At 39.3% G+C, this 13,032-nt stretch overlaps 1 protein-coding gene across 1 annotated transcript in view; it reads right to left on the reverse strand.

Annotated features, from left to right (window-relative positions):
• LOC102227310 (contactin-3-like) overlaps positions 1-12,938 on the reverse strand; it is a 95,608-nt gene extending 82,670 nt beyond the window's left edge. The window contains exons 1-2 of the mRNA XM_023325255.1: positions 12,531-12,938; positions 856-990 (exon numbers count right to left, since the gene is read on the reverse strand). Coding sequence (XP_023181023.1) covers positions 856-910 — 55 coding nt within the window. The 5' untranslated portion in view covers positions 911-990; positions 12,531-12,938. The remainder of the gene's footprint in view (positions 1-855; positions 991-12,530) is intronic.
• Between the last annotated feature and the right edge of the window lie 94 nt (positions 12,939-13,032).

The following is a 13,032-nucleotide window of genomic DNA, read 5'->3' on the forward strand; positions in this document are numbered from 1 at the left end:
AGTGTCTGTGCCTCTCCTCCTCGAATCCCAGGTGGCTGTGCAAGGGCAGAATGATTCGCGCTGGAAAGTAGATTGGGCTAAAACGCGAGGCTGGATTCATTGCATGGATCCCGATAATGATCTGGACAGACCATAAACAGGAACGGGAACAGGAGTCCCAGGTGTCTGTGCAGTGGACTCTGAATGTGCAGCAGGACACCAGGGGAATGGTGAAGGACATCATGCTGGAAGGCCGTACATCCATGTAATCCCTTCAGTTTAATCAGTATAACCTTTATGCTCTATGCAGCTTCTCAGGTTATTAGAATTTGTTCTGATTCTGTCGTCTCGTCTTTAAAGAATATGTTATAGGAACCGTCCTTGCTACAAAAGAGACTTTCATTTAGAGTGCAGTGGAAAGAGCATGTTTATTCTTACATGATTATGACTTTAGCCTTGTAATATTATGATTTTATTTTTGAACTGAAAACATTTTTTTTGCATGGCCCTAACATTCTGTCGTATACAATAACTGCAATTGTCCAGATGTTTTAAGATTTATTTGGATTTCTCACTGACAAACAGAGTGCATAAGTCCTTAACATATGTACTCTATTTTTATCTTAAGTTAAAAAGGTACTGATGATATGACACACTGAAACATGACAAAAAAATTCTGGGGGCCAATATTTTTACCCAGCAGTGTGGCGTTTTTCTGTTACACCACAGAGAAAACGCAAAAGCGGCAAAAAAGTAATCGTGTGTAATGAATATACCCCAGACACATTTTTAGAGGAAATGTTCTGGTGACATCAACCATGACAGCAAGCTGTGGTGTACTGAGACTGAAATACAATATGTGCTAAGATGTCTTACCTGCAAGGCATCCGGTGATTGATAGCAGAACAATTTGTTTCCATGGTAACATCATCTTTAGTTGCCGAGGGCTAATGAGTCTCTCATCCAATTGCTTCTGAATGGAATGCTCTCCGCTGAATAAAAGAATTTAATCTGAAGAGAAAGTAATTATGGGTGTGATTAAAATGTGACATTTTGATCTAAATACGACAAGCATACATAAAAAAACATGATTACAACGCTACTAAGTTACATAATTGCTTCTTATTATTTTTGAGTTTCACCGATTGAGGGGGAATGAGATTCTTGAGAAAGTGTTGAGGAGACGAGTGGAGAAACAGGAGACGCGAACGGATAAAGTGTGATGATATACAAGCCGGCAGTGCAGTTTTTTCCGGGTGGTGCAGAAGAAGCAGCAGCTGCTAAATAGCTGCATTTTCTTTTGCTGCGGCTGCTTCCCGCGCCGCCTAACAAGCAGATTCTTTCAGCTTTAAAGAGCAGCGAGGGAAAAAGGAAATGATTGACCTCAAAAAAATAAAAAAATAAAAACAGAACAACTTTTCTCTCCCCCAATTTGACTGTTAATAGGAGCTGGCAGACTTTGCACCAGCACTCTACAAAACGCCTCTTCCTACTTTAACAATGTGTTTGGTGTCCTATTAAGCAACATCATTGCTGCTTTTCTTTTCGCGTCTGAAAAATGATTAGACTAACAAGCAGCACAGGACAACCAGAAACGGCAAAACACTAGCAGAGCACTGGCATTGTAAGTAAAAAAAAAAGTAATCATTGTTACCCAATTAAGGATGAAATGCAAAATGGTTTTAAACATGAAGCTAATTTTGCTACTCATCCTGTTGGAACATGCTTCAGACCTGATTCTTTATGTAAAGAACAAAATTATTTTCATTGAACTAATTTTTACTGTCAGCAGTGAAATAATGGGAAAAATATATATATATATTCTTACAAGTCGTTCATGAAAGTTAGAGTTTATACTCATAAAAACATAAAAATAAACCAATGTTTACAGATTTTTTTACTTTGCATTCTAAACATATTTAATGTTTCCACTGGGATGGACACTCAACTTAAAAGTCATACAATTTAAAAATAGGACATATTTTTAAAGTAACTTCAAATACTATCACTGGAAATGCTTAAAATTATACAAAGAGCAATTTTATTAAGGCTACCATAAACTTAAATTGATATTTTTGATGAAAAACAGACTCTTCGCCTTCTCAAGTTTTAAAGCAATATTGATGACTGAAGCTCACTCATATCATGCTAAAATTTAGAACTTCAATGTCATTTGTCAATCAGAAACTAGTCAGTAACAAAAATCATTCAAATAAAAATGCCTTGTTTCTTATTGGTTTAAACCCAGAAATACAGTACATCATGTCCATTCTGTGGACGTTGGTGTCTGGAGAGGTTAAATTATACCATTTTGTCCTGTGACTTGAGAAGAGTTGCAATTTGGCAAAAAGAAGTGCTAATCTTGTGACTACACCCATGAAAATGGCATGATTTGGGTGTAATCTGATGCACATGCAGACCGGAGGTTGTAGTGTATACTGTTCTATTTGTAAGGAGATCTACCAGAGAAAATGATGAAACATTGTCGGTTGTCAGTGTCCTGACAGAAGAGGCCTCATAGATGCACCAGGCAGCAAATAACTGAGTTTAGTAGGGTTTGTATGATTGCACGAGGCTGGATGTCCGGGTTATGCAATCGCGCGCCATATAAGACATTCCATTTCCATCATGGTGTGTGATGACACGTGTGTTTGTACATTCATATTCCTACTGGTTCCAACACTGGGACATCTTTTATAAGATCTCCATGTGGATTAAATTACATCTAATTTACATTCCATCTGTTCCCCTTAGTTTAGATTTACCTTTGTTTCTATGTTGTATTTGGAAATAACCAGTAAGGCCTCAAAAAACCAATTTCAGTTATTTTTCTGGCATTATTACGTTTTAAAAACTAAATAATTTTTGTACTAACTTAAATTTCTGGATTTTCATAAATTAGTTAAATCAGGGAAATTTCTTCTAGAAATTGACCTAAAAACAGCAGTTGACCTGAAAAGTTGCAATATTCCCTGGAATGATTTAGGCAATGGTGATCATTAGTGGCTGAGAGTTAGTGTGAGATTCTCACAGCATGATAATCTTTAGTAATATTTCCATGGCTTGAATAAAAGGTTTAAAACAAAAATGTGTACAATGGTCCCTAATTGTTGTCATTTGCCAACCACTTTGTATCTTCTCTAGATCACCTTAGTTAACGTGTTGTCTCTTTCTTTAATGTATGTACTCCATACGTTGATTGTTAGTGTTTTTTTGGCATTGAAAATATAGTGAACCCCCGGTTTTCGTAGGATGTTTAGGAACTACAACTGTTCGTGAATCGCTAAAATACTTGACACGCCCTCTATAAACACTCATAACTGTCTATTTTAATAATTCAAGCTTAGTATGCATTATTAATACGCATGGTAGAAAACATCTTAAAATCTACAGTCTTCTTTATCTCTTCTCTTGGGAGTACAGCCAATCACTGCCAAGTAAAATGAATGCCACTCCTGGATTGGCTTCTCTGCCAACGCCAGCCAATGGAGCATCAAATGGCATCACACCAACTAAGCAAACTTAGTTGCTGATCAAGTAAGTTTGATCAGCAACTATCAAACTTAGTTTTGAGGCTGATCACCAGGAGGCGTACCGGGGCTCAAGATGACAAATGACTAAAAGCTGAATGCCCACTTGTGTTCTAAGCTTTATTAAAAGACTGGAATCAGTGGGTTTTATACAAATAATTTTGAATTACATTCAAATTCGGCTCATAAGTGAATCTGCAAATGCTGAACTGCAAATAAGCAGGGGCCCACTGTACTTCCAAACAGTTTATCAGTTTTATTTCTGTCCAGCTGTAAATCTATCGTCCAGGCAGAGACAACTCTTGTCTTTATAGCACTTTCTCTGATATTTAATTAAAATGACATTAAACCAGCAGAATAATATGATGGAATTTTTTTTCTACTTTGAGACAACAACATTTTAAAATCTTGGTACAGCTTTGTACCAGTAACCTTCCATTGCTTCTCAGTGCTCAGATAGATTAGTTGGAAATTGTCATTAAGATGTGCATTCCTTTTCTGTTTTTGAAATCTGCAACCAAAGTGTCTTCACTTTAAACCCTTCCAATGTATTTCATTCTGTGCTCTGAAAGTATCTGACAGCACAAATTAGAAGTTCTTTCTTGCAGGTATAGGTGGTAATAATCCCACATTTTTACCTCAGCTTTACGCCCTGTACAAGACTCAGGCTTAGCATGCTGAAGGTCAGTAAATATCTATAAAAACCTGTATTATTTGTGCTGTACCTCTCATATATAAAGTGGAGACAACATGTTATGCTCCAGCATTTATAACATGCTGTTACCCTGACCCACTTGAAGTATACTACTCCCAGTATACTACTGGGAGTTTTTTCTCCAATGCAACAAAGAGGAAGAACACAATAGCATACATAGCAAAACACAGATAAATGAAGAGTGTGGTGTTATTCTGAATTTTCTGACTAGAAAACACATTGCTTGTTAAGTCAGCAAAACTTTTGTTTTTTTGGTGCAAACAACAAAGTGAGGATTTACACATGTGGTAGCAGAAGTTAATAAGGAAGCAGCACTGAATAAACAAGGGAGGGAAAAAAGTGGCTGCTAATTAGTGTTGAAGGTTTAGTTAAAAACTAATTTCCCCAACATAAGAGCATGAGCTACACGCTGCAGAGACTTTCTTTCTACACAATGTCAAAATTTACAAATAAGTCAATGTGACCTTTACACCAAAGCACATTATTAATAGGGCTGCATAATGTCAGTAAAGCATGCAATTATTACATTACTAATGAACACTCCCGGATGATATCAGTAAATTTTTCTTACTCTTTTTGAGTAACTATGAGTTTTGATCAATAAAATGTATATATCCCTTGAGGTCATCAAGGGATGTGAAAGATAACCTGACCTATTGAATCCATGCAGACCTATGCTGGTAATAAAGTGTTGAGGATGTGTAACCAGGGAAGGAAAAAATCATTTTCTCTCTGTATGAACTTCATGCATTTCCTGTGAAGCAAACATGTCGGTCAGACCACAGCAAAGTTTGGAGAAGAGTTGCTGCAAGTAGGTGTTCTAAGTAGGTAGGAGATTTACTTCCATGAAGTAGAGCTTAAAATTGAATGTGTTGATTGTAGGAGCCAATCAAAGACCTGGAAGAGCAGAAAAGACTTTGTATTTGTCTTCAAAACAAAACCAGTGAGTCACTGATTGTATTGTTGGCTTCTGCTAGCTTAGCTACTCCACGTAATATTATGGGCCGGTTAGCCTTATCGCTAATTAGCCCCACTAGCTAATCCTGCCCTATTAAATACTTTGGGCAGAATGGCGTGTTTCTCTTGTTTTCACTATACACAAAATGACTGAGGATCTTATTATTGTTCAACAATGACTAAAATGTAAATCAAAGCAATTTTTTTGTATTGTTTTTCTGATTTAAATATAGTGTAATATTATTTAAACAATTGAAATGTACTTATACACCATATATTTATTGACATTTTAATGACTCTATGTAATATATTTAATACAGTCATTATTATTTATTTGAATTTTGATGTGTGCACATGGATTTCTATTGATTTACTGAATGATGGCCCTGCGTCCTACACAGGCCAGGATTCAAAGTGATGACGAGCTACAGAAAAAGGCCCAGAACCAAGAATCATTTTTCCTCTAAGGATTCAGACCATTCATCTTCAAATTGGAGGAATTAATCTGCTCTGTCCAGGCCTGCAGGAGGCTCCTGCAGCCAGTTGAACTCTTTATTCTCCTTGATTTTGGACTGTTTCTAACTTTAAGTTCCTGTTGTTTGGGCTCACCAAAACATTCAAAGGCATCAGCTTGTTCCATATATACATGTGTGTACCTTTTTTTTTATTTTGTTGTTATTTTCCATGCACAATGACAGTAAAAGGAATTCAGATTTAAGTAGTGGTTATCGGCCATAACAGCAATATTAATAATGGATATCAACAACTGCCCAAATTTTATATTGGTCCATCTGGTTTTAAGCTCAGAGACCCCTCATGCGTTCTTGTGGCCCAAAATCTGTATTTTTTACCAAGTTCTATCTAAAATGGACCACATCTTATGAGTGCTAAATTATAAGCAAAACACACACAGGTAATGATGATGATGCCACATGTGTGACATTTAGTCATAAGCTAACTAAACATCAAAATAGTGAGTGCAATCTCATTGACATTTAAATCAATTTCTCATGAATCTCAGAGCCACTCAGAGCCATGACTTATTTATTACTGGAACCAGTGGACACTGGTTCAGTCTCTTTATGTGAAATGGACGAATTGCACTCTAACAGTGCAATTCGGAGAAAAAAAAAAGGAGGGGCTTTGCTTCAGGTTGACCTACATCACAAAAAGTGGAAAATGATATGCTTCTCAGGATTAAGGATTCAACACAACCCCTTATCCGTACAACACAACCCCGTTGTGTGGATTAACCCAGAGCTATCTTTGGAATACTTGACGAAGACCTACATACTAAATGCTCACTATTGTCTATAGGTCTACTGGTGAATGTCGTGAACATCATGGTATGGAAAGTCTTCCAACACTATTTGAAGCACAGTAAAAAAAAGTAAAAGGGAAACATCAAGCCATTTGCTTGATTATAACTTAATGGCCAGTGTTGGCTTTGCTTAACTGTCCCGGTGCCAGTAATTGTTTCTCGTCTCCTATAATTGTAGGCATAGCCGAATTTAGAGTGGATTTCGTGGTGTCTTTCAAAAATTTAGTGGGTGTTTTGCCACTCTAAAAAGCCATCGCATTGGATTACACGCTTTGAGGGGGCTACAGGAGAGGAGGGGGTGATGTGTGCCACATTTTTTTTTTCAGTTTGAGTGTAATGCTAAGGACCATCCTCTTTCTGGATGATCCATCCTTGCCATCCCGACCCTTCAGTCCTAGAAGTTTCAAGATGATAAAAGGAAAATTTTCTTGGGAAAAGCTGTCCTTGAAAATCAAACAGTAGCAAAAAGTATCTGCTTATATAATGAATGTAAGTCCCTGGGTGTAAAAACCCCCTAAAAGGACTTCTTTCTCTTTGAGTATTTTGTGTATCTGTATTATGTAAATGAAAAAACTTGTTGGATAAAAGGATGAATTCATATTTTCTAAAGCAGATTTCAATTTCACACCGAGGTCCATCTCTTTTGTAGTTGTTAGGACATTTTTTCACTCTCAAAAGGCTTCGACAACCTTAACCATTACAGAGCAGGAGCACCCAAAGCTTTCACAAATCCAAGAGGAAAAAAAAAATTGAATAATAATTTCAGACTACAGAAAAAAATAGAAAAGCCTAAAAATAAAATTTTGCCCACTGAGATTTGTTGCACTGAAGATGGGGTAGCATTTTCTCTCTCTCCCGCCTTCCTTCCCTTCAGCCTTCTCAGCTGAAATGATGAGCGAAAGATTGCTGTGCCAAATGTAATGAGGCGTTGCACTTTCACCTCCACAGAAGCTAAACCTAATGGAAGTCATTGGCTAAACGCATTGCAGAGTAAATGAGATGACTTCTTGGTTAGCAGGGCTGTTGTTTGGCGCATAATTGATAGGAGAGGTGGTTAAAGGCATCCATTTCCCCCCTGAGGGCAGCATAATTGCAAAAGAATCTAATAAGGTAGGAAGGAAAGGAGAGTTTTTATCAAAGCGCCGTACATGCTCAAGGTTTGCATTCCGATCACAAGACGCACAGAAGCAACACAAACCTGGGAGAGATGCAAGTATCGGATCATGCCAGGGAAAAATAAAGCCTCATTCTGAGCAAATTGAACAACCCTGGCAGGGACTTGGAGGTGTGGGGGGTTCAGTGCAGCATCTCATGTGCCCATCCCTGTGTTGTTATTGTCTTTACGGCTATCCGTGCCTTCTCCATCCAATCACAGTGAAGGAGAACCTGGGAAACGAGGAGATGCCACACAATCTGAATACACAGCTGCTCTGGGTTTTGGCCAGTAAATGAAGAATTCACAATACACAGATGTCTTTTTTCTGTTTTTTCTCTTCTGAGCCAGGTGACCAAGTGACAAATACAAAATTAATGTGTAGTGCAGCAAAATCCAGAGCATAAAACAAAAGCTTCCCTATTCAGTTTTTTAACTGATGATCAACCTTTACAGGTGTGAGGAAGGTGAAAGGCCCCAAAGGCACTACAGTGATACTAAGCAGTTAATGTAGCAATGATCTTTTTCCCAACTTCAAAAATTTATTTGGATTGACCTATAACATAGAACGGATAATAGTGTTCGGTATCCATTATAAAGTCTGGCGGGCTGTAAAACCATTTACTGTCGTTCATGAAACAAACTCTGACAGAATCAGACCAAAGTAATTTGTGGCAGCAAGTGAGACTGGAGTTACTTTGCAACTTAAAACGGTGATATTATGTGTTTTCCAGTACAATAAAGTAACTTCGTTAGCGCCACTTGTTATAAAAATGCTGTAAATATCAAATATGACTTAGAAGGAAGTTGACTTCATAATTTACTGCCTCAAAATTGGGTCTGTCTCTTTAAGAACTCCTGCTCTGACAGTCCGCCTTCACTTCTCTATTAACCCTTTAATAACCTCTCTATTAGCGATGCACTGAGAAGTAGCTCCTATAATGAGCTCAGGAGGTTTGCAGTTCCACCAGCTGTATGCTAATTACTGCTAGCTAAACTGCAACTGGGAGGAGGAGCTTCCTCCTCTTGGGTGACGACCGGTCTCCCTCAAGGCATTTTACGCAGCTGAATGGTTGCCATGGAGATTAAAGGATTTCTCAAACATGCATGAAGAAATAAAAGCAAATCTCCAGATGTGTTTTTGATGAGGAAATAACATTAAAACATGATGTAAAGCTCAAAGACGTCAATCTTACATGATCCTGCACTTTTAGAAAATACAAGAAACAGTTCAGTTGCTCAGCAGATTTCAGTTGATGCCAGTAGCTTTAGCCGATAGCGTGGACCTAGTTTCTTTGAGGCTACATCGTGCTTCCTCCTCCCACATTCCTTCATCTCCTACTCGACAATGTCTTTTGTCTTGAGAATACAGTTAGCTAAAATGTATAAATACTTCATTTTCTTCTGTATGTTTTTTAAGAAAACAGCAAAATTCCAAGTCGTCCAATCGTTCTCATTTGGCCCAGAAAAATACATTGAAAACTTTACTTTTTTTTGTCCTTTTGTGAAGCCCTTTGGTTCAGAAAGACTTGCTATGTCAAGCTTTTTCAGGCAACCCTGATCACTGTTTGCCTTGTCAGACATATTTACACATTATTTAGATAGAAGGCAATATCTTTTCTTTAGAAACATTAAGCTCAGGGGAAAGCGTCCTGTCTGTTTAAACGTGTCCTGCTTCGTGTGGCCGCGGCACTTTGGAGGACGTCTGATTGGACCGTTGAGGGTACAGTTTTATACTGTGAAGCTTTTTGGAAAATAATAATAGAAAATGTATATACTTGGCAGCATAAGGCAGCTGAGGCTGAAGTCAGCTTTGAATATATGACAGAATAAGTTTGAATTATGCTTTTGAAACGAAACTCTGGCGTTTGTTAGTAGCAGGGCCGGATTTAGGAGGATGGGGGCCCCTGGGCTGGAGTCAGGATGGGGGCCCCTGGGGTAGAGTCAAAATATATATATATTTTTGTATGTGTTTGTTTTGTTTTAGAGGATGAGCAGAAAATGACCGAACAGTAAGTTTTGACAACTTACAACTTTAATAAGCCAGTTGTCACAAACTACAAACAACTCTGAACTCTTTTCTAGAAAGACTAAACCACATGTTGGGGTTGAAACTAGAATATGATGCTTGCATCACAAAATAAAATCACTGAATAGTTATTGTTGACTGGACTTCAACACAAACTATAAAACAGATTGAGTGCAAGAAAGTGCAATGCTCAAATATACTTTTACAAAGCAAAGCGAGTAAAACAATATTTATACAAATATCCCCAGCATTTACAAGTCCATATAAGTACAAGTCGAATATATCAAAACTCAAACTTTTTCTTTGGTTTTAAAGTTCTTGGTAAGCAGGGGATAATGATGTTTCTGCTCCATCTCCGCTAACAGGTTTAAAAATGCCTGTCAGTTTAGGCATTTTGTTTGTCGCCTCTTTGGCGCGATGCTCTTTTTCTTTTCTCTTCCTTCTTTTCTGTGCTCCGCTGTCATATTTTCTGTTGTCCGCCATTGTAAAATAATATTCCCTTGACGCTCCTCCTCCCCAATGCGTAAGATGTGTCAAAAGTGGACCAATAACAAGCAAGCATTCAAGATGGACGTTTGCCAGAACAAATTGGAACATTTTTCATCGGTGCTGTCAAAATCATTGTAGTCATTGATTAAATTCTGACACTATCCAGTCACAAAAATATAAAACATCCTTCGGGGCCCCCGAAATGCCAGGGCCCCAGGCTGCAGCCCCGGTAAGCCCCTGCTAAAATCCGGCCCAGGTTAGTAGTATCAAAATATAACAAGCTTTTAAAAGGTTACGATTTCATAACCAGTAAAATATTCTGTGATAATCTTTTTCATCATATCATCACCATGAAAGCATTCATGGCATTTAGCCCAGCTATATATATTTACATTTATTATACCTGTAAGACTTGCCTTTTTCTTTGGCCTTTTTTATTTTCAACAATTTTGTTAATTGTCCAGCTGTATAAGAGTAGAACAGTATGGCAATATACTGTATATTTGTCTCTGTCTAGAGCTTATTTTTTCTGTATTTTTGCCAATATATCAAAATAAGAACAACGGGTCATGTAAAGAAATGCGTCATATCTGGTTTGTTGAAAAAAAATCAAACTATGTAAAGTAAAATCAGAAAAAATAATTTGAAAAAATAGCAAACTGCATAAATGCATTACTCTCAAAACGTATTCTTTTATTGATATGTTTTGAAATTTCACTTTTGAAATGCAATTGGAACAAATGTCTCTCCATACAGTTAGCTCATGTTAAACATCTAGTTACAAATTCCTCGATGCTGTGAATGTAACATTTTTACTCATGGCTGCTGGTCCATACTGTGCCACCTCAATCCAGAAAACCATGACAGACTGACAGATTTCAGTGTTGTGAAATCTGATCGCTACTATCGCTCTCAACATCTGGCCAGGATCCTCCATCACACATCCAGCTGTGCGCTTCTCCATGAGAGAAATCCCTTATGCCCTGGAAGACAGCAGGACCCACGTCCAACGCAGGGGGCCGGAGAGTAAAGTACACTTTAAAAAAAGAAAGAGAGGGGGGGCTGCTCTCCATCTACCCCCCCACACAGCCATCCTGGATCCATCCAGCCACTAAACACATGACTGGAGGACAAAAACGAGGAGCAGCAGACACTTGGGCTGCATCTTTACTATTTTTTCTTTCTTATTCTCTTCAATTTATCTTGCAGCTTTCTGAGGGTAAAGAAGAAAAGAAAACTGGCTGTAGACTGTAATTGCCTCTCTGGTTCAATCAAAAAAAGAGGCTTTTGAAAGCAAATCGTGCCACAGCACAAACTCACCCCACACGCACACACACACACACACGCACACACACACACACACACACACACACACCCACAAATTCACCCCCCACACACACACACGGACTGCCATGCTGGATGTTGCTGCATTAGAGTGTAACTCCCTGCATGGTCTAAAGAAAGAAAAGGCATGTTTCACCTCTCATTTGGCTGCTGCTTGTTATTCTCCAAATATGTGCAACGAGGATCTATAAATAAACATGAGGAGAGAAAGGGGGGGGGGGGGGGGGCAGAGTCCCCTCTGAATAAAGAGGATACTTTGAAGATGCGGTCGGCTGCATTTCTTTTTTTTTTTCCTTCTCCCCGTTCTGTCTGTTTGGGTGGGGAAAAAGTCAGACCCAGTGGTGGGTAAATATTTGCTTTACCCAGAATGAATGTGCTGAGCTGTTAAAGTGATTTGCCTAATTACTGCCCCCCATCCTCCCCTCCCTCCCTGTGGCTCCCCACCATTATTACTTTTATTAAAGAGGGGGTCCTGGCATTGTTAGGCAACTTGTAGATGTAAACCAGCTTCAATCGAAATAATTCACCACAGTGTCCTCGTTCTTCCCCAGACCTGGACTGGCTCAACTCTCCGGTCCGACTGGATGTTAATCTTCTTGTAAAAGTGAATTGATGGTGAACTGTTAAGTTTGACTGGGAGCTTCTGGTCCTGATGCTGCGCCTCTCTCTCTCTCTCTCTCTCTCTCTCTCTGTCCGTCTGTCTGACTGACTGACTGAGCAGAGCGGCACCATATGGACTCCGTCCTAGATGGAGGGAAATGAGCCCCAGCAGTGAGAATCCCCACCAGGACCATCCAAACCATTTGAGGCTCGTCTAGAAACGCAGCCGTCAGCACTGCGCGGCTGCGTGTGCATTCTCTCACAAATGAAGATGAAACTCATGTCTATAGGTAGTTTTTCTCTCTCTTTTGTGTCAAATTAAGTTGCAAACTTGTAGTTTTTTGTTTCTTTTGTAAATCTTGCAGCTGGGAGTTTTTAAAGCATGCAGTGATAATGTCAGAGTGAACACTTACAGCTGCTACGATGCAGATTTTTTCCTCTTCATCAACCTGCTTGAGTTGTAAGTCCAGTATCCGTTAGATTCAGTGGCTCAAAAGCATTTCTCTCTCAACACACTGCAACTCTTTTGGTGGGGGAGAAAAAGAACAAAAAAGAAAGAAAAAAGAAAGGAAGAAGGCGCTCTTTGCTCCGGGAGAAGAAATCGCAGCCGGCCGACTCGGACAGGATCGGACGAGCGCAGCCCCTCTCTCTGCCTCCGATAATCCAACAATCAGGAGGGAATGTGAGGAATCTGAGGGGGGGCGCAGGGGGCGACGCGTTTCCTCGAGCTCCTGCGTCGCGTGCGCTCCTAAACGATGCAGCCTGGAAGGAAAGAAATGGAGAGAGAGAAGAGAGAGAGGAGGACAGCTGCGGCGCCGCTGACTGACTGAGGCGATGCTCGCGTTGCGCGCATCCCCGGGCTCTGCTCGCTATGATGTGCGCAGCAAAAAGCGCCCACTGGTGACGCGTGAAAAA

Source organism: Xiphophorus maculatus, chromosome 20 (assembly GCF_002775205.1).
Source record: "Xiphophorus maculatus strain JP 163 A chromosome 20, X_maculatus-5.0-male, whole genome shotgun sequence".
Taxonomy (NCBI): Eukaryota; Metazoa; Chordata; class Actinopteri; order Cyprinodontiformes; family Poeciliidae; genus Xiphophorus; species Xiphophorus maculatus.